The sequence below is a fragment of the Macaca nemestrina genome, chromosome 15 (genome assembly GCF_043159975.1).
Source record: "Macaca nemestrina isolate mMacNem1 chromosome 15, mMacNem.hap1, whole genome shotgun sequence".
Lineage (NCBI taxonomy): Eukaryota > Metazoa > Chordata > Mammalia > Primates > Cercopithecidae > Macaca > Macaca nemestrina.
In genome coordinates, this window is record NC_092139.1 from 17692112 (window position 1) to 17713685 (window position 21574).

Here is a 21574-nt window from a genome sequence, read left to right on the forward strand (position 1 = left end):
GAAGAAGTGGAAAGTCGGCCAAGTTAAATACCTCCTTCAAGGTCTGAGAGCTCAGAAGAATCGGGGTCAGAATTGGAACTTAGGTCCTCTGACCCCAAATAGCATCACACTCCTTCCACGGTGCCAGGCCTCTCAGTGGATGGCACTCACTCGGGTAGAGCAGCACTCCTTCACGGATTTAGCCATAGAGGAGTCCCCGCTTTCACTAACTTCTCAGTTTTTTTTTTTTTTTCTGAGATAGACTCTTGCTCTGTCACCCAGGCTGGAGTGCAATGGCGTGATCACAGCTAGCTCACTGCAGCTTCAACCTCCTAGGCTCAATCGATCCTCTACCTCAGCCTCCTGAGTAGCTGGGACTATAGGCACTCATCACCATGCCCGGCTAATTCGTTTTTTTTGTGTGTGTGTGTGTGTGTATTTTTTGAAGATACAGGGTTTCGTCATGTTGCCCAGGCTGGTCTCAAACTCCTGGGCTCAAGTGATCCTCCTGCCTCAGCCTCCCAAAGTGCTGGGATTACAGGCATGAGCCACTGCGCTTGGCCTCCTCATTTATCTTTACACTGATGCTCCTGCACAAACCTATGCTTCATCCTAAGCATCATTACCTATGACATCACTGGTTTGATGCACTGGTCATTTTTCCGGGAAAACAAGAGTAAGAAAAAACAATACATTTAATAAAGTGGTTTTTTGTTTTGTTTGTTTTGTATTTTAATTAAGAGCAAACCACATGAAACCTGGAACGTGCTGTGCACAAGGCATCCATAAATACTGCTCAGCCGACTGACATCTCTCAGGGACTCAGTGTGGTGGGCATTTGGGTGGGACGATTCCACTTCATACAAGACTGTCCAGCATATTGGTTTGAGTGGTATTGCCGGCCCTGCCTCTGAAAGCAAACAGTTCTCTCCCTTCATGTGACAACCAACTACCCCAACCCCCAATTTCTTTTTTTCTTTTTTTTTTTTGAGACAGAGTGTCAACTCTGTTACCCAGGCTGAAGTGAAGTGGTGCGACGTTGGCTCAATGCAACCTCTGCCTCCCGCCCACCCCCAGTTTCTTTCTTTTCTTTTCTTTCTTTTTTTTTTTTTTTGAGACAGAGTCTTGCTCCATCACCCAGGCTGGAGTGCAGTGGCGCGATCTCGGCTCACTGCAAACTCTGCCTCCCAAGTTCAAGCGATTCTCCTGCCTCAGCCTCCTGAGTAGCTGGGATTACAGGCACCCGCTATCACACCTGTCTAATTTTTGTATTTTTAGTAGAGACGGGGTTTCACCATGTTGGCCAGGCTGGTCTCGAACTCCTGACCTCAAGTGATCTGCCCACCTCAGCCTCCCAAAGTGCTGGGATTACAGGCGTGAGCCACCACGCCTGGACCCACCCCTAGTTTCTAATGTGTCCCCCTATCCCTCCAGGGGATGGGGCTGCCCTTAGGTGGGAATGCTGCTCTAGTTAAACACACTGACACTAACGCGGATGAGAACATTCAGAATGCCCACTCTTTGAGAAAAAACAATGGTACACTCCCCTGTCCTCCCAACGCACAAATGACACTGTTAAGGAGCAGGGCTGCTGATTCACAATACAGGTGGTAGCAGGTATGTGTACAGTGTGGAGGAATAATCCAGGGCAAACATGTCAGACTAGAGGATCTAGCAAATGAGGAGAATGCACCAGGGTCCAGGCACCCGGCTAAGGTTGCAGAACCAGAGACCAGGATTTGAGGAGAAGAAAATGCAGTAAATGGAAATTGAGGTCTGTAAGATAGGAGTTGAGAATTAAGTGCTGTGGCAGATTGCTAGTTTTTCATCCAGTACCTGTTCTTCCTACTTCCAAAGTGATGGAATTTTTAGTAAGGCATGACTGCCTAGAATGAAGACTACAATTCCCAGCCTCCCTTGCTGGCCAGTGGGATGTAAGTGCAAGTATTGTGTGGTGCTTCTGGGAAAGTCTTTGAGAACCTCCACGTGCTGTCTGAAAGGGAAAAGGCAGTTCCTCTTTGCCCCTTCCTCCATTCTGATACCTGGAACTGAAATGTCACTATCTTGGATCATGAGGGCGAGACACTTGAGGGTTGGTGAAGGTGCAAGCTGGCAGGAATCTGAGTTCTTCATCAGAAGAGGTCCCTGGACTGCTAACCTCTAGAGTTCTACAGATAAGAGAAATACATCCTGTTTTGTGTGGACCACGTTAACCTACTTAATTTCTAATAAAGTCAAAGGCACATAAACAAAGTCAGTTTCCTGAAAGTTAGAAATTCCAGAAGGCAGTTGTTACCATGGATGGGGTCATAGGGCAAGACCATCAACAGTAAGAATCAACGATTTACTGATCACCTACTATGTGCCAGTTATAGCAGTGAACACAGTGGACATGTTCTCTGCCCTCCTGGAACACACAGCTGGTGGGGAACACAGAATTCACATCAATTACTTCAAATAATCAATGAAATGGTTACAAAGAGTACAAAATGTGCTGTATAAGCATGAGGCATCCTGGGAGCTTATGATGGCAGAATCTAACCTTTTGAGGGGAATCAGGTAAGACTTCCCTAAGGACGTGGCACTGGTTCAGAGATTTAAGAGGTGCATAGGAACTGGTGAGGCCTTGGACCTTGAGAACAAGAGGAGGGGAGAATGCTCTTGTGTGTTCCAGACAGAGGGCATGGAGTAGGCAGAATCTTAAGGTAGTGGGGAGCATGGATGTTCAAGGAATTAAAAAAAAGCCCATTGGATCTGGAGTGGAGTAAATGATGAAAAGAGTAGGAGAAAAAGTCTGGAGAAGCAGGTGGTGCCAGTCCATTAAACTTCCCTGAAGAGCTTTTGTTTCTTTTTGAGATGGAGTCTCGCTCTGTTGCCCAGGCTGGAGTGCAGAGGCGTAATCTTGCCTCACTGCAACCTTTGCCTCCTGGTTTCAAGAGATTCTCCTGCCTTAGCCTCCCGAGTAGCTGGGATTACAGCCGCCAGCCACCATGCCCTGCTAGTTTTTGTATTTTTAGTAGAGACAGGGTTTTGCCATGTTGGCCAGGCTGGTCTCGAACTCCTGACCTCAAGAGATACACCTGCTTCGACCTTCCAAAGTGCTGGGATTACAGGCGTGAACCACTGTGCCCAGCCTACTGAAGAGCTTTAAGCAGAGGGTGACGTGTTCAGCTTTCCTTTTCACCCCTCTGGCTACTGTGGTGAGAAGTGAGGAGAGGTGTCAGGCTGAGACTGCCAGCTGACCCTCAATACCCACTTCACTTCCCCTCTTTATCTATAGTAGCAGTTTTTACTGGCATGTGACTGCCCAGAATAAAGACTACATTTCCCAGGTTCCCTTGCAGGAAGGTGTGGCCAAGTGACTCTGTTAAGGCCAATGGGGTGTGAGCAGAAGACATAAGTGCAACCGCTGGGTGGTGCCCTTCTCTGTCTCTGCCTCCTTCTTTCCCCTGCTGCCTGGAATGTGCCTGGAATCGGTGGCTCATGCCTGTAATCCCAGCACTTTGGGAGCTCAAGGCAGGAGGATTCCTTGAGACTATGAGTTTGAGACCAGCCTGGGTAACATAAGAGACTACAGAAAATAAAAATATTAGCAGAGCATGGTGATGCCTGCCTATAGTCCCAGCTACTTAGGAGGCTGAGGTGGGAGGATGGCTTGAGCCTGGAAGGTCGAGGCTGCAGTGAGCCATGATCATGCCATTGCACTCCAGCTTGAGTGACAGAGGTGACAGAGTAAGACCCTGTCTTTGGGGGATGGGGGGGAAGGAAGCCGCTGTGCCTGGGCTTCAGGCATGGAAGAGCTGCCTTTCTGGCCCTAGATTGTTCACATTTCAGATTTTCTCATGAGAGAGAAACAGATTTGTGTTTTATTTAAGCCTCGTTATTTTGATGAGCTTGTATCCTAATTCATAGACAGCAAGGAGACAGTGAGAAGGCTGTGACGGCGTCCAGGAGAAAGATGATGGTGACTTGGACCACAGAGGTAATGGCAAGGGGAGTGAAGAGAAGCAGACGGGGCCAGAACCAGAGAATGCAGCAGAAACTCAGGCAACGCAGGATGATGCTAGGTGCCACCAACGTCAGCCGCTGCTGTGCGACCATTGACTCCCTGGCCAGATGCATTAATTCTACCCTCTGGGCTTCCTCCCCCAGCCACCTCCTCCTGGGGCCAAACTGTCTGCCTCCCTCTTACTACTGCCCTCACCATGCCAGCCCCTGGACATCTTCTTCAGGGATAGCACCTCACCCAGGCACACCTCCTGGCTTCCAGAGGACACGCTGACACTGGCAGATTGCCTGCTAAGGCAAGGGAGAGCAAGGAAGGACCCCCTCCTCGGTCCCGCTGCATCTTGCCTGCAAATCTTGTGTGTGTGTGTGTGTGTGTGTGTGTGTGTATGTATGTATGTATGTATGTATGTATGTATTTTGAGATGGAGTCTCACTCCGTTGCCCAGTCTGGACTGCAGTGGTGTGATCTTGGCTCACTGCAACCTCTGCCTCCGGTTTCAAGCAATTCTGCTGCCTCAGCCTCCCAAGTAACTGAGATTACAGGTGCACGTCACCCTGCTCAGCTGATTTTTTTTTTTTTTTTTTTTTTTGTATTTTTAGTAGAGATGGGGTTTTGTCATGTTGGCGAGGCTGGTCTTAAACTCCTGACTACAAATGATTCACCGTCTTAGCCTCCCAAAGTGCTGGGATTACAGGCATGAGCCATCGTGCCTGGCCCAAACTTGTGTTCTTTTAAAATATACCAAGAAGAATGTGATGCCCAGCAGGCAGGGGGTACCTAAGACAGTTCTTGTCAGCACACCTGCCATTTTAACCAAGAGGTTGGGGGTTGTTACAATCTTCAGGGCTACCAAACGCCATGGATGTGGATAGCAAATTGCCAGAGAGTTCCGCTGGTGTGATGCGCTGATAATGAAAATCTGTAACCGGAGAGTCAGCCTGCCTTCTCTGTCTACTTTAGATCCCTTTTCTTCTGGCTTTATATCTATGTATGGTGCCTTTGTTGTTTATAGTTACCTTAGCTTGTTAACTTCTTTTTCATGCCTGAACTAAATGTCCCCTTGCTGAAATTTGGAATCATCTTTAATCACACTGCCTATAAAATTTCAGCCATTCACCATGAATCTAGGTTTTAAATGTATTTTAAATTAAAGTTGTGACATCTCAAAACATAAATAATACTTGTTTTTTTTTTTTGTTTTTTTTGGAGATGGAGTCTCCCTCTATCGCCTGGGCTAGAGTGCAGTAGCACAGTGTCAGCTGCCAGGCCTCCCCATTCTCTTCTTCTCACAGGGCAGGGCTGAACAGTATCTCCTCCTGGCTGCATCCGAGCCCAGAAGTCAAAACCTAAGGGGTTCCCGCTTGGCTGGGACAGAGGCCACAGACCTAGGTCCAGCTCTGACTCGCCAGTGGCACATCCCTGGGAAGTGGGGCTTCGGGGCTTCCCACGAACGGCTTTCAGAGTGAGCGCAGTAGAGTGGGGCTGGAGGACAGTTTTGACAGATCTTGAGCAGGTGCTTGAATTTTAACTGAACTTCCACCCTTACCCAGGTGACATTTCAGAGGAGGGTTCACCTGCCCTGCAAAATAAAAGCTGCAAAATCGGCAGCTCTTGCACAAAAGCAAGGCGGCAGGGAGCAGGGGAGGGAACTGTCAGTATTTATGCCCAAGCTGAAGCAGTTGGCTGGGACCCAGGCCTGGTCTGCTCATGACTGTCATCATCTTTGTCATATTTCCGTGTTGCCTATACTTTTATAAAATGATTGTAAAATCAGGGGTCGGCAAGCTAGTTATAGTTTTCTAATTCAAGTAAAATAAATATGTAGCAATTCAACAATTTGCCCTGGTACCACAGAACCCCCCTTGCATGTCCCCAGGGACACAGGTAGCCCCCTGGTGGAAAGGCCCACATATTGGGCAGGTAAGCCAGGCTCTGTGCTAACTGCTTTCACATAGCTCCATCCTTATAACCCTATATGGTGGGGGCTTTGCTTCCACCCATTTAATAGATGAGCAAACTGAGGCTCAGGGATGGAGAGACTTGCCCAGGTTAGGAGATGGTGGAGCCAGGACTCAACGGCAGATGGAACTGATTAGAAGGCTTTTTTGTCCTCAACTTGGGACATGCATGCAGAATATCCTAAGATACAGCTACATGTGGCACCTTCTGTGTCCCGGACCATTCTTTTTTTTTTTTTGAGACAGAGTCTCGCTCTGTCGCCCAGGCTGGAGTGCAGTGGTGCGATCTCTGTTCACCGCAGCCTCCACTTCCTGGGTTCCAGTGATTCTCCTGACACAGCCTCTTGGGTAGCTAGGATTACAGGTGCCTACTACCACACCTGGCTAAGTTTTGTATTTTTAGTAAAGACGGGGTTTCACCATGTTGGCCAGTCTGGTCTCAAACTCCTGACCTCAAGTGATCCACCTGACCTCAAGTGATCCACCTGCCTCGAGCTCCCAAAGTGTTAGGATTACAGGTGTGAGCCACTGCACCAGGCCAATCCTGGACCATTCTTTAAACCCCACAGATTCTTTCCCCTGGGAGTCTGGAAGTTGCTGATTTAATGCAGACACCCGCTTCAATCCCTGTCCCCTGGAGTCTGTTCTCCACCAGGCAGCCAGAGGCAGCTTCTGAACCAAAGTCACATCATGTTGTTCCAAACCCTCCAATGACTTCTATCGCCCTTGGCTGTTACCCAAAGCTTTACAATGGCCCAAAGGCGTCACCCTCATTGCCCACCGCAATTCTTTCTGTTCCCTCTGCTTCTGTCTTGCTGGTTTCCTCCCAGTTTCTGGAGCCCACCGACTCTAATCATGCCTTGGCCTTTGCACAGTGCTTCTCTCTATCTGGAACACTCTTTACCCAGATGTCGGCATGGCCTCCTCCTCCACCTCCTTCAGGTCTTTGCTCAAAAGTCAGAGGAGCCTGGGTGTGGTGGCTCACACCTGAAATCCTAGCACTTTGGGAGGTTGAGGAGGGCAGATCACTTGAGGTCAGGAGTTCGAGACCACCCTGCCCAACAAGGTGAAGCCCTGTCTCTACTAAAAATACAAAAGTTAGCTGGACGTGGTGGCATGTGCCTGTAATCTCAACTACTTGGGAGGCTGAGGCAGGAGAATCGCTTGAACCCAGGAAGCAGAGGTTGCAGTAAGACAAGATTGCACCACTGCACCTCCAGCCTGGGCAACAGAGTGAGACTGTCTCAAAAAAAAAAAAAAAAAAAAAAAAAAAGAGTCAAACACCACAAAACAAAAGCCCTGGTGACAGCCTCCTCCCTGACTCTCTTGGTGTCTCTTCAGAACACTTTGCTCTGACATTATACTTTGCATTCCATTGTTTACAGTCAGCCTCCTGAGCTGGAAGGTCCATGCCTTGTGGGCACGCATCTTGCTGTGTTTGGTTTGCTGCTGAATCCACAGCACTTCCATTAGGGCCTGGCAAATGGTAAGCTCTTCATAAAGAGCTGCTGGCCGCGGGAAGGAACTCCCTACAGGCTCAGAGAACAAAGGCTTCTGGCTTCGCGGGGCCTTGAGCATGCCTCTCCCTGGTCCACACGGCTTCCCTGGGCAGCTGCAGAAGGCGGTGCTTTAGATTTTGACAGAGACTGCCTTGCACCAACAAACGATATGTTTTCACTTGTGTGAATTTTAACTTCATCATGGTAGAACATGGTTTCAATTCTGCCGGGGGGCCCTGGGGGCTTCTGGCACTGGGGACATTTTTGAAATAAATTTAGAAAATAAACACAAACTGGCTTCCCTAAGTAGCTCCAGCTGGTAATTAAGATCCTCCCTCCAGAGGTGCAACTTCGACTTCGGGGGCCAGAGAGAAACGGCAGAGTGGGGCAAGACTCTGAAGACGTCAGCCTGAAATACACACAAATCCCGCAAAATACCTGGCTCTGAGCCGCAGGTTCAACCAAGATCCACAAAGCACCTATTCCATGCCTGATGATGTTACTGCAGTGGAGGTTCAACCCCATACATCTGCCGGCCGATCTGGCATCTTCTCCAGGGTGTCTCAGACATCTCAAACCCCACGTACCCCAGACAGGGGGATGGGATCCTCCACTGCGTACCCAACACCTCCTCTGTTCTGCCCACATCTCAGTGAAGGACAACACGTCCCGGTCAGATCAAGCCTAGGAGTCATTGCCACCTCTCTCTCCCCCAACCTCTACATCCAGTCTATTAGCAAGTCCTGTTGGCTTCACCTCATCCTCAAGTCCACGTCTTCCTACCACGTGGATCCAATCCATTTTCTTCTCCTGCTTGGACTATTGCAGTAGCCTCTTGGCTGGTCTCCCTGCCTCCACATTTTTTTTCTTCTCTCTTTTTTTTTTTTTTTAAGATAGAGTTTCACTCTGTCACCCAGGCTGGAGTGCAGTGGCATGATCGTGGCTCACTGCAACCTCTGCCTCCTGGGTTTTAGTGATTCTCCTGCCTCAGCCTCCTGAGTAGCTGGGATTACAGGCGCCCGCCACCACGCCTGGCTAACATTTCTGTATTTTTAGTAGAGACGAGGTTTCATCATGTTGGCCAGGCTGGTCTCAGACTCCTGACCTCAAGTGATCCGCCCTCCTTGGCCTCCCAAAATGCTGAGATTACAGGTGTGAGCCGCCATGCCCAGCCTATATTTCCCCTCTGACTGCCCACTCTCCATGCAGCAGCCAGAGAGGTCTTTTTCACACATAACACAGATCATGTGGCTTTCCTTGCTGAACACCAGCTTGCCCCAGGGATGTCCACGGCACTTAGAAAGAGCTTTGATTGCTGTGATATCTCCTGCCCCAGGCTCATCTACCCTGGCCGCCCCCATACCTTTACTCCTGCACTACGGCCCCCACGCCTTCTCTCTGATCCCGGGGGCTTCATGCTGGTTCTCACTCAGGACCTTTGCACTTGCTGTGCCCAGCCCCCTGCCGCTGATCTCCATCTGGCTGGCTGCTTGTCATCTTTTACCTCAAGTGTTACTGCCTTAAGAGGCCTTCCCTGGACTGGCCCCCTCAAGAATGCTGCCCCCCCGCATCCTCCTCCATCCCATGTCACTTGCTCTCACATCTGATTATTTTATTTTCTTCATATCCTTTTTATTATCATAAATGGTCTTGTTTATGGATTTGCTTGGTTGTTTACTGCCTGGCCCCGGGGATTCAGGGTTAATCAGACAGGGTGGTCGCTGTTCTCACAGAAGTGGGGGCGATAAGCAAGAATGAAATCACTGGACTTTTCAACTACAAGAGCCAATAATTTCCACTCTCGGTTAAAGCGAGTTGGGTTTTGATTTTTGCAATCGGCTGAGTCTTTACTGCATTAGGCTCCATAAGTACTCACTGAATTCAACGGCCATGGTTTTTTTTCTCTCTCTCTCTCTCTCTCTCTCTCTTTTGTGTCCTTCAAGCCATAGACGCCATCATGAAGCGAGTCTGCACTTTGCTTCTGAATAAACAGACAGTCCCAGGCCTTGAAGCCAAGGGTATTTATTCTCCATTGCTCCAAAGCTCTCTTTCTTCCTCAAGTTTCTACCTAGTTCTGCTCTTTAAAACAGATGTTGGGCAGAGAATACCAATTCCATTTTATAGATGTGAAGACTGAGGCCCAAGAGGCTTACGTAGATTGGACAAAACACAACTTTGATTATTTCAGCAAGGATTCCTCTCTCTGGAACTCTAGCCTGCAGACTAGAAAGAAAAATCTGTATGCTTTCCTAATGATAAATATTAGTGGTGCCTTGGGCTAGCCAGGATGGATTTGAAATCCGTAACCTTTATATTTCTACTTCACAGTTTAGTCCCCAGGGATATTCCAGATTCCAGGAAAAAATATCCCTACTAAGAGATACAGAATTTTTCTTTTGTATACAGTTTCATTTTAGGTTGCCTTTATTTTTCAATCTGTTGAACCAATAAGGTGAACATAATTTACAAAGCCAGAAGATTCCCATACTGATCCTTTTATCAGCCCAAACCCTTCCTTCACATTGGAGAAAGTTGCTTGCTCTTTCATTAGAGGGAAGTAACTCATTGTATTCCCCTCTTTACTCTGGCTACCAGGAAGTGATACATTCTGAACTTGATCGCAATACTTAGCCTGAGCCTGGATTTTTTTTGTACAACGTCTTACCCTTATTCATGACATAGCTTTGCTTCCCTTTGCCTTTGTATTACTAGTTCTATTTTAAATATGTTTCCCATTCGAAATCCTTTCTGACATAGGCTGGGTATAAACAAATAAATTCAATTTATTTTTGAAGCTACTCTCCCGCTTTTTTCCCTACCTCCCTTGGATCTTGCTTACGGGCTCAGGAGCAGATACTTTAAATAAGCATATTCCCTCTGCTTACTCTCATTCTTTCTCTTTGTAAAACATGCATTCAGGGGAATGTAAATTGTTTTTAAAAGCTTCCATCCTGGGCCACTGCTAATTATTACTGACCCGGGAGGATCTGTACTAATTTGCCTTAATAAACTTATTAAATAGCAAATTTCAGGAGGAAGAAACTATATAGCCTTTATTGGATTACTAAAACTGCCAGTGGACATCATCGCTGGAACAGAGAAGAGCCCGTTAACTGCACAGGAAAGCTAGGGAGATAATTGAGCTAAGTGTGTTTCCAATAAACCATCACCGGCCACAGATTCGGGCCTTTTTGGGGGTTGTTAGCAAAAGTTTCAAGCTTCTAAATGAAAAAGGAAAAAAAAAAAAAAAAAAAAAAGAAAGGAAAGGCAGCATCCTTCTTCCCATAAACTAGATGCAGGTGATTAAACATGGCAAATATTAAATGAAATCAGCAACCACAAACCTCCAGGTCATTGAAGAACAGATGTGTATCTGCAAGGTTGAAGATCATCTCTTCCATCATGAGGCCGATGCGCACAGATGTCGTGGTGTCCTGTGAGGTAGAGAAGGGGAAAATCACATGCGAGGGGAGCCTGAGGAATCTCAGCCACTCTTTTGGTCCCATCCCACTGCTGAAAAGCAGTTTTGGTTTTACCTCATCTGCTTGGCTCATGTGTGGCCTACAATGTGTCTCTGTGTGGGGCTGGTGTGATAATAATGTCATACAGCTTCCAGGATCTCACTTCTAGTTTTTCGCCATTTCTTTTTACCCTCTCCAGTATTTAAATCTCCTGGAAAATGACCCTGGGATTGCAACAGTGTTCAGTGTTGCAAGGACACTTATCACAGATATGACATGGCTGTAATAAAAAAGGGCCTCCTGGCTTTCAGGGGTTCCCTCCAATACATTTTTGTTATCAGGGAGGTCTGGAAGATTTCAGTATAAACCACTGAGAGAGTTGAGATGTTGAGTCTCTCTTTCCAACAATCTCTCTATGCACACTGCCTTACTCCTCTTGATATTAAAAAAAATCCCTGTTATCCAACAATAGAGGGTTAATGATAAAAACACACGAACACAAAGGCACTATGGTACATTCATAGGCAGGAAAACTAGGCAGCCATTATACAAATGAAGTCATTGTGGAGTAACTGATATGAAACTGTCATCAAGAGATACAGTACTAAGTAACGAAAGCAAGCTGCAACACAGTACAACATATGAATTTGCACAACTGTGCAATGAAAGTGCCTTCTTTCTGTATACATAGTGTGATAGACTGCACTGCTGTTCACCCATACTGGGGGTCCCTCCCTGAGGTGCTTCTCCCTGCAAAAGGATGATATGTAGCAGGGGTTGGCAAACTGCAGCCCCCTCGCCAAACCTGGCCTGCTGCTTGTTTTTGTATGACTAATGAGCTAAGAATGGTTTTTACATTAAAAAAAAAAAATCAGTGTATTGTCTAAAGTTCCTCTTGTACTACAAAGTCAGAGGTGGGCAGACTGTGTGTCCTACGAAGCCTAAAACATTTACTATCCAGGCCCTGACACATATCCACCCTGTTCCATTCAGGTTATGATTGATTAATATTGGGAGGACATGAAGAGAATGTTTGCCTATGTGTGATGGGGTCAAGGGTGAGAAAAGAGAGCTCAATTCTTGTATTTTGGGAAGCAAGAGATCATACCTAAAACTGAAAGAACATACTTCTTTTATGGGCTACCAGAAGGAGCACATATGCATGTTACTTAGAAACTGGACCATGCAACTTGCTTTGGCCAGTGATATGTGGGCAAAAGTTATGTTTCACTTTTGGTCAGAAGTTTTTAGAAGTTTTAGGAGCCAGTACACACTTCCCCATGCACTCTCTTTTCTCACTTCACAAGGCTGTAAATACTCTGGATATTTATTCTGTTAGCCTGGAAGGCAGCTATGTTCACCAACGCCCACACATATTCTGTTGGCCTCGGTTCCAGAATAAAGATGATGTGGATCAGAGATGCAGTTGACCACAATGGACATGTATCATAAATGCGAAGTAGATGAGATTTTGGGGATGTTTGTTACTGCAGCCTACCCTTGCTTATCCTAACTGATACACATGGAAAATATGTAGCACAATGGTTTCCAACCCTGGATGCATATTGTAATGCTCTGAGAAGCCTTTAAAAATCCTGATGCCTAGGCTGCTCTCCAGACCAATAAAATCAGAATTGCTGAGAGCAGGGTCTAGGCACCAAGAAATTTAAAGCTCCCCAGGTGATTTCAATATGCAGTCAAGGTTAAGAACCACTAGTCTAGAAGGATATAAAACACACTGTTAATAATATTCCTGGCTAATATCTATGAAGTGCTTTCTCTGTGCCAATTTATAAGTATTAACTCATTTAATCCCCACAAAACTCTGTAAGGTGAACACTATTATTTTTCCATTGCTATGGTTTGGATGTGGTTTGTCCCTGCCACAACTCGTGTTGAAATTTGATCTCCAAGGTGGCAGTGTCGGGAGGTAAGGCCTAGTAGGAGGTGTTTGGGTCATGAATAGATTAATGCCTTCCCATGAGAGTCAGTGAATTCTCACTCTCTCAGGAATGGATTAGTTTCCAAGAGTGCGAGTTGTTAAAAGAGTTGACTTCCTCTCTCCCCATGTGATCTCTGCACATGTTGACTCCCCTTCCACTTTGCACCATGAGTGGAAGCAGCTTGAGACCCTCACCAGGTACAGCTGCCCAATCTTTAACTTGCCAACCCCCAGAATCGTAAGTCAAATAAACCCCTTTCCTTTATAAATTATGCAACCTCAGATATTCTATTATAGCAACACTAAATGGACGAAAACACCCATTTTATAGATGAGAAAACGGAGGCACACAAAGGTTAGGCAACTTGTTCAAGGCCATACAAGCTAACAAATGCTGAGATTGGAACGTAGGTAATCTGGTTCTGAAACAACACTGTTTCTGAGGACTCAAAGGGGCTGAGTTGGGAGAGGGGAGACAGGGGCCTTGTCCCCTCGCTCCATACAGTCCTTTTCCTGTTTAAAATTTTCACTGGAGGCTGTATTATTTCTATTATAAAAATAAATAATTAAGGACATAAACCCTTCTTGACCCTTGAAAAAAAGAAAGAAAAAAATGCAGCTGGTGATCTCAGCTTCACACACACAACTGTGAAGAATCAGGCCCAGGAACACAGCCATTAGGCAAAACACTTCATCAAGGCCCCGAGAGCCAAAGCTTAGCACTCTTGGTCCTGGCTGGAACTCGACGGGGCAGGGTACTCAGTGAAAAATGAAGAGAAAATGAGGAAAACAAACTTTTCAGGGCCTAGGAGGGAATCAGTGTGTGACCTGGGAAAAGGTTTTGCATTACTCATATCCAAAGCATTTCACCTCTGCACAATCACACACTCCTCTTTGACAGAGCAATTCGTGCACCTAATCACTGATTACCAACCCTCCATGTACTGGACAAGAAGCAAGAAGGAGCTGCCACCCAGACTTGTTTGCTGAAAGGATTTATTCTGAAAGATGTCACCTCCCAGGCCAGCACACAGAGAAGGAAAAGTAATTATTGTATACCAAATGACTTTTCTGTGAAAAGTATTTATATAGTTGTAAGAAGGCAAATACCACATATTAATAAAGCTCAAGGTATGACTGATTGATACTGGGAAGACATGAAGAGAAAGTTTGCATGTGTGTGATGGGGTCAAGGGTGAGAAAAGAGAGCTCAATTAGTATATTTTGGGAAGCCAGAGATCATGCCTACAATGGGGGAAAAAAAAGAATCAAGAAGTAGCACCTAAGGATGTTACTTAGAAATTTGGGGGTGAGGCTGGGTGCAGTGGCTCATGCCTGTAATCCAGCACTTTGGGAGGCCAAGGCGGGTAGATCACTTGAGGTCAGGAGTTCGAGACCAGCCTGACCAACATGGAGAAACCCTGTCTCCACTAAAAGTACAAAAATCTGCCAGGTGTGGTGGTGCATGCTTGTAATCCCAGCTATTCGGGAGGCTGAGGCAGGAGAATCGCTTGAACCCAGGAGGTGGAGGTTGCGGTGAGCCGAGATTGCGCTATTGCACTCCAGCCTGGGTAACAAGAGCGAAACTCCGTATCAGAAAAAATAACAATAATAATTTGGAGGTTACATTTTTAAAGGCAGCAGCAAGAGTTGAAAGTTGTTGCCCCTGGGCAGGAAAAAAGGGTGGTGGGCAGTCACTGAGGACTGCTGTTTTCCACATATATTCCTTTGTAGAACTATGAATATTAAACTATAGGCATATATTTCTTGGATTAGGCAACATACTCAGTAAATTCACTTTTCATTATCTATCCTACAGAAAATCTCATACACATGAGCAAGGGGACATATCAAAGATGTTCATTACAGAATTGTTAGTAAATAGCAAAAGACTGGGAATAACTTAGCTATCACTTCAAAGGAGACTTGAAAAATGAAATGTGGTCTATTCATACAATGGGAAATGAAATTTCAATGGAAGGAAATGAACCAGATCTCCATGTATTAACAGGGACACATCAAAAAATATATTGGAGTGAAAAAAGTTTTCTGATTGCAGTATGTACTATGTACTGTATGTTATCACCATTTATTAGAGACACATAAAATGTTACTATATTTTCCATGTGCGCTTATATATTTATACATATCTGAAAGGCTATACACAAAAAGAAAGGCAGTTACTTCTAGAAGGCAGAGAGGAGGCAACAGGAATTAAAAGTGATGGTCAAAGTGAACTTTAGTGTTCTCTAGAATATTCTAGATTTTTGATTTTTTTTTTTTTTTTGAGACAGGGTCTCACTTTGTCATCCAGGGTAGAGTGGCACAATCTTGGCTCACTGCAGCCTCGACCTCTCAGGTTCAAGTGATCCTCCTGCCTCAGCCCCCAAGTAATTGGGACTATAGGTGTGCGCCACCATGCCTGGCTAATTTTTTGTATGTTTTTGTAGAGACAGGGGTTTCACCATGTTGCCCAGGCTTGTCTCGAACTCCTGAGCTCAAGCAATCCACCCACCTTGGCCTCCCAAAGTGCTACAATTATAGGCATGAGCCACCATGCCCAGCCTTCTAGAATTTTTTAAAAGAGAAGGGATTCAAATATTTATTATATAATTAAACATCTTTCTAAAAATTGAAGACACCCAAATGTTTATATGACGAGTCTTTAGAATACCTACCTACTCTTGGAGCATTCTTATTATTTCAGATTTTCCTAAGATTGTTTTAAGCTATGTAGGTGGTACCTCTTTTCAAAAAACACTATAAAAACTAGCTGCACAGGCCGGGCGCGGTGGCTCAAGCCTGTAATCCCAGCACTTTGGGAGGCCGAGGCGGGCGGATCACAAGGTCAGGAGATCGAGACCACAGTGAAACCCCGTCTCTACTAAAAATACAAAAAAAATTAGCCGGGCGCGGTGGTGGGCGCCTGTAGTCCCAGCTACTCAGGAGGCTGAGGCAGGAGAATGGCGGGAACCCGGGAGGCGGAGCTTGCAGTGAGCCGAGATCGCGCCACTGCACTCCAGCCTGGGCAACAGCGTGAGACTCCGTTTCAAAAAAAAAAAAAAAAAAAAAAAAAACTAGTTGCACAGAGGCAAAAAAGTCTGGAATAGCCTCAGAAAAGCATGGCTAACTCAGAAGTTAAGTAACACAGTGTTGCCCTGGGTCAGAACACTTTATCCAAGTAGGAAATGTTTTTCCAGGGTTGCAGAGACCAAGAAACTAAAAGAAAAAAAAATTTGGTGCGGACTCAGTATTAATTTATGTGAAATACATCTGGAGTGAGGACAAGACAGAAGCCATCAGTTTCATCCTGGACTGTCTTGCTGAATGCAGCCCTACTATACACCGTCAGTATTCCATTCTGGGGTCTTGACTTTAGTCATAGAGGACAGATTGGAGGGAACCCTCTGTCTGACCCAGAACTTCTCGCAGTCAAATAAAGCCTAACATATGACAGCTTTCACACCATGCTCTTTCGGGCCACTGACCCCTTCAAGTCCAGCCTGATGCCGCTACCACCTAACACTGGAGTGAGGATTAAATCAGATAGCATGTGTGGAAGCACCTTGCCCAGGGCCTGGGCTGCAGCAGGCACTCCACAAGCATCGGTTGTTGTCAAAATCCCCCAGTCCCCTTCCTTGAGCCTTTAAGCAAAGAATCAGTTTCTGCAAACCCAGCAAGAACATCCCAAATCAGTTGATACAAAAGCTTTTAACATGCCACTCATGTGAAACCCATTTTCTGAAGCATGACATATTCTTTGGATTAAAAAACAAAACAAAACAGTGGTTAATTTCCTAAACAAGCAACAGCATAAGTGGATTACTTTAAAAAAAAAATCAATTTAAAACAGAATGAACGGAGAATTGGTAGTTTTTCCAAAACAGGCTTCAGTGTGTAACTCATCCCGGGAAGGACCACGCTGGGGACTAAGGATGGAATGTCATCTTTGACTAGAGAATTTGTGGGTGGTTCTCTTGCAGTGAAGGTACAGATCAGACAAAGACGCTGTAGATTTTCTTAGTGTGCCCTAATGCTCTACAGATTTCTCCGGATTCAGTTTTTATGAGGGTGTGGTGGGTTCTGCACACTTGTTTGGGAGGCTGGTGAGGAAGCTTCAAGTTGGAACTGCCCTTTAGGAGAGAGGCTACGGACCTGGATGGCAGCTCAGTAACATAATTGTTATGCATTCTTGATAAAGTTCTTTTTTTTGAGACAGGGTCTCCCCTGTCACCCAGGCTGGAGTGCAGTGGTGTGATCATAGCTCACTGCAGCCTTGAACCCCTGGACTCAAACAGTCCTCCTGCCTCAGCTTCCCAAGTAGCTAGGACTAGAGACGTGTGCTAGCACACCTGGCTTCTATTTTATTTTGTGTAGAGACAGGGTCTTGCTATGTGGCCCAGGGTAATCTCAAACTCCTTGGTTCAAGTGATCCTCTTGCCTCGGCCTCCCAAAGTGCTGCAATTACAGGCAAAGTTCTCTTATTTAGAGGAGGATGGTGGGACCATGTAGGCGGCCCAAAGATCTGCCTTGTGGGTCACTATTTTGGGATGTAAAGTTGTATTTCTTGGATGAAAGGGAGAGGATAAGAATATAAAAAAATCTTTCTTAAAAAAAATTAATCTGATGTAAAGCAAACATGTATGAGGAGAATGGCATGCTAGTTCTCGGAAGTTTCAAAATGTGAATGCCGAAGTTATTCATAGTCAATTAAGACTAAACAGTTGTTTTCTATCAAGTGTCTCCACCATCCTCAAATTTATCAGCTCTCCAATTCATGCCATATCGGAAGTCTACTTCCCAGTCTGCATAGATTAGGAGGCGACTGTTCTGATTTCAAAATAACAAATACAAATTTTTACCAAAAAATTGTTTTAATGAATCAGAACTCTATCCATTAAAGATTTTTTTTTTCCTGGATTTTCCGTTTTCTCTTTCTTTCTTTCTTTTCTTTCCTTCCTTTCTCTCTCTCTTTTTTTTTTTTACAGGGTCGACCTATGTCACCCAGGCTGGAGGTGCAGTGGCGTGACCACAGCTCACTGCAGCCTTGACCTTCTTGATCCTCACACCTCAGCCTCCTGAGTAGCTAGGATTGTAGGCTTGCACCGCCACACCTAGCTAATTAATTAATTATTTAATTAATTACTTATTACTGGGTCTCCTTATGTTGCCCAGGTTGGTATTGAACTCTTGGCCTCAAGTGATCCTCCTGCTTCAGCCTCCCAAAGTGCTGAGATTACAGATGTGGCAAGTTTTCTATTTTAAGCATGCAGCACTTTTGTAATAGATGACTCTAAAATGTGTTCAATTCAAAGACGTGAGATTTACACACTAATTAGCTGCACAACCCTTTGAACAAAAGGAAGGCATGCCGATTTCATCCTGAAACTGGTTTATGTGACTGTGGGATTTTGAGTTCCTTCATAATTCAAACATGAGTTCTTTCATAACCTAACTCTGGCTGAATAATAATAATAATAATGTTGATAATGATAATGGCCAATCTCTAGTGAGTGCTTTGTTGGACAGGTGAAGAAGGTGGGCTCTAAGCCAGATTACCTGTGATTAAGGCCAGTTCCACTTCTTACAAGTTACTTAACTTCAGTGTGTCTCAGTTTCTTATCTGTAAAATGGGCTTACGTACCTGATAGGATTGTTGTAAAGATTAAATACGTTTTTATAAAAGTGAGGTTATAATCCCTTTAGTGAAAGTTTAATGACCAGCACTAAAAAAAAGACTGGAAGAAATGTGATAGAATCCAGGGGTCAGCAAACTATGGCTTGTTGTCTGTTTTTGTAAATAAAGTTTTGTTGGAACCCAGCAGTGCCCATTTGTTCACTTAATGTTCATTTATGGCTGTTTTCATGGTACAGTGGCATAGTTGAGTAGTCACCACCGAACCTAGCTGAAACCCTAAAATACTTATTATCCCTTTACAGGAAAAGTGTGTTAATCCCTAGAATAGACAACAAAATATCAGAATCTATCATACACAGCAATGGTGAACACCTATTTCAGTTGGGGTATGTGTGTATGTTTGTGGCGTGTGTGTGTATGTGATGGGTCATAGTGTAAAATGTATTTCTTACTGTGACCATGTAAAAAAAGTTAAAAACACTAAGTTAATGACTGTTTAAGAGCTTAGAACCATGCCTGGAACATAGCAAGGTGTGAATAAGTGTTAGTTTAATAACAGCTACTGTTTATATTGCTATTACTGTTACTATTATTACGGTGTAGCTTGTTCAATGTCACTTAGCTTATAAGAGTCAGTGTTGGCACTGAACTCAGGTCTAATCTGACTCCAGACTCCACAATCCTCTGGTTATGCCATCATGCCTGTCACGGCTCTTTTGCTCCGAGGAAACGTCTGCCTTCCATGGATCAGCTGCATGACTGGGCAGAAGGGATGTGCTGTCCCCTCTGTGGAATCTCCAAGTGCATCAGACATCTACGTTATCTGGTGGTCTTTACTTGGGACGAGCCATTTGGTTGATTTCATTTGGGTTTCTGCTATGAAGATTTAGAGGCTGGCTGTGCAGGAAAGGGTTAACTCAGCAGGCCTGGGTTGCTCAAACCCTGCACATTCCTTAAGAAATGTCTGTCTTCAGGTCTGGCCTTTGGCCAGTTCCTGGTGCATGAGCTCCTAGCCCTTGGGCCACGCCAAGCACTTCCAGTTGATCAGATAGTTTAGGTTAAGAATGTGGTTTATGGTGAATGCCTGTGTTTGCTCTGGGGGGCTGGTGTCTGAGTGGCTGAGGTCAGTTACTCAGGTGCTGCATACCTATGTCACTGACCCCCAATCAAGGCTTAAGTGGACATCAAGGCTTAAGTGGACTTCCCCAGTTGGACATCACTTGGCGTGTGTTGGCACACATGTTGCTGGGAGAATTAGGTGGAGTGTCCGTGCTCCCCTGGGAGAGGACTCCTGGGAGAGGTCTCCTGGAAGATCGTGCCTGATCTCTCCTGGATTTCACCCCATGTGCCTTTTCTCTATGCTGATTTTAATCTGTGTCCTTTTACTGTAATAAACTGTAACTGAAAGCCTAACAGCTTCTCTGAGCCTTATGAGTTCTAGTCAATCATCGAGGCCGAAGGTGGTCCTGGGGATTCGCAACACAGTGTCTTTATTAGACACCTTTAAAAAACAGCCGGTTAGCAAAGGAGGCAGCATGATATGTGGAGATAGCCAATCTCTCTGAGAATAGGCGTTCATATCTGTAAATTAGCAGTTAATAACTTTTAGTAAAAATAACACCTATCATGGGTCTTTCAGGGTGATCTCATAACCTATCCCTGGCCAGAATCATAGTGATTGATTCAAGGATGATTATGAGCCAATGGACACTGGCCTGAGGACTTTAGCTATGACTCCTGGGAGAGGCACCTTTTTTCCCCTGGGGTGGCTGAGCTGCTAGAACTAGGCTCAAGGATGCCGGCAGCCATCTCTGTCACCCTACAGGCAGAGCCTTCTTGACAATGCACACAGATCCATATGAAAATATTTAGGGACCCAGATCCCACCCTGCGTAGGTCTACTTTTGGACATCTTGGTGACATGAACAAAGAAATTTTCCTTTTTGGCCTAAGCTGATGTGCATTGAATTTCTGTTGCTTATAATCAAAAGATTCTTAACTCGGCATGCAATCTGCCAATTCCAAGCAAAAATGGGTGTTTCTAGTGTAGACAAGGCCCGCTGAACAAGCCCAAGTGTTTCTTTACATCTTAGCAACGGTCGAGCTTTGCCAGGAAGCACTTTGGAAAGACTGTCTTCTCTTCTGATGGCACCTCTTGCGACGCCCACCCCAAGGTGACTGAAGCCAAGTCCATGGAAGCGCCTGGGTTATTATCTGGTCTGAAAAGAGTAATCTCTCCCTTATACAAGCATTGCCTAATGGGACAAGGGACTCACCCAAATGGCCACCACAAATTGCCTCCATCATTCACAAGGTATCCATGAATGTGGCCATGGACAAGAATCTCCCTGAAGCAAAGTGGCTGAGAGCATCACCCATGGAGCTGGCAGGACCCAGGTTCAAATCCTGGGGCTGTCATTCCCCACGTACATCACCTTGAAGGAGATGTTCACCCTCCCTGAGCCTCAGTTTCTTCAGCTGAACATAAGCAGTGAGTCCTTTCCAGGGCTCCTGAGGATTTGCGTGTGATGTGTCTTGCAAAACACCTGGTGCCTAGGTATTACTAACAAAAAGCAGCAGCATTCAGAATCTTCCAACAGAAGACTTCTCCCACTGAGAAATTCCCATGCGATAGTTTAACCTGTTATTTTCCAAACTAGGGCCATTCTTGGAACACCTTTGCAAGTTCTGCCAAGATACAGAGTAGCTGTGTTATTATTAACTTAATATTTTCATTTAATTTGGCTACTCCCTCCTTTTAAAAAACCTCACTGGGGGTGTGGTGGCTCACGCTCATAATCCCAGTGCTTTGGGAGGCTGAGGCAGGAGGATCACTTGAGCCCAGGAACTGAAGCCCAGCCTGGACAACATAGTAAGACTTCATCTCTACAAAAAATTAAAAAATTAGCTGAGTGTGGTGGTGTGTGCCTGTAGTCCTAGCAGGAGGATTGCTCGAGCCTGTGAGATTGAGGTGACAGTGAACTATGATTGCACTACTGCACTCCAGCCTGGGCAACAGAGTGAGACCCTGTCTCAAAGACAAAAACAGAAACAAAACCTAAGTGCATTTTAGTTTAGAAAGAAACTT

At 45.4% G+C, this 21574-nt stretch overlaps 1 protein-coding gene across 2 annotated transcripts in view; it reads right to left on the bottom strand.

Moving 5' to 3' along the window:
- Positions 1–21574, bottom strand: part of LOC105496488 (EYA transcriptional coactivator and phosphatase 2) — a 201859-nt gene that overhangs the window by 35105 nt on the left and 145180 nt on the right. For both annotated transcript variants that reach the window (XM_011766964.3, XM_071079176.1), the window contains one exon: positions 10790–10879. In XM_011766964.3, coding sequence (XP_011765266.2) covers positions 10790–10879 — 90 coding nt within the window. The remainder of the gene's footprint in view (positions 1–10789; positions 10880–21574) is intronic.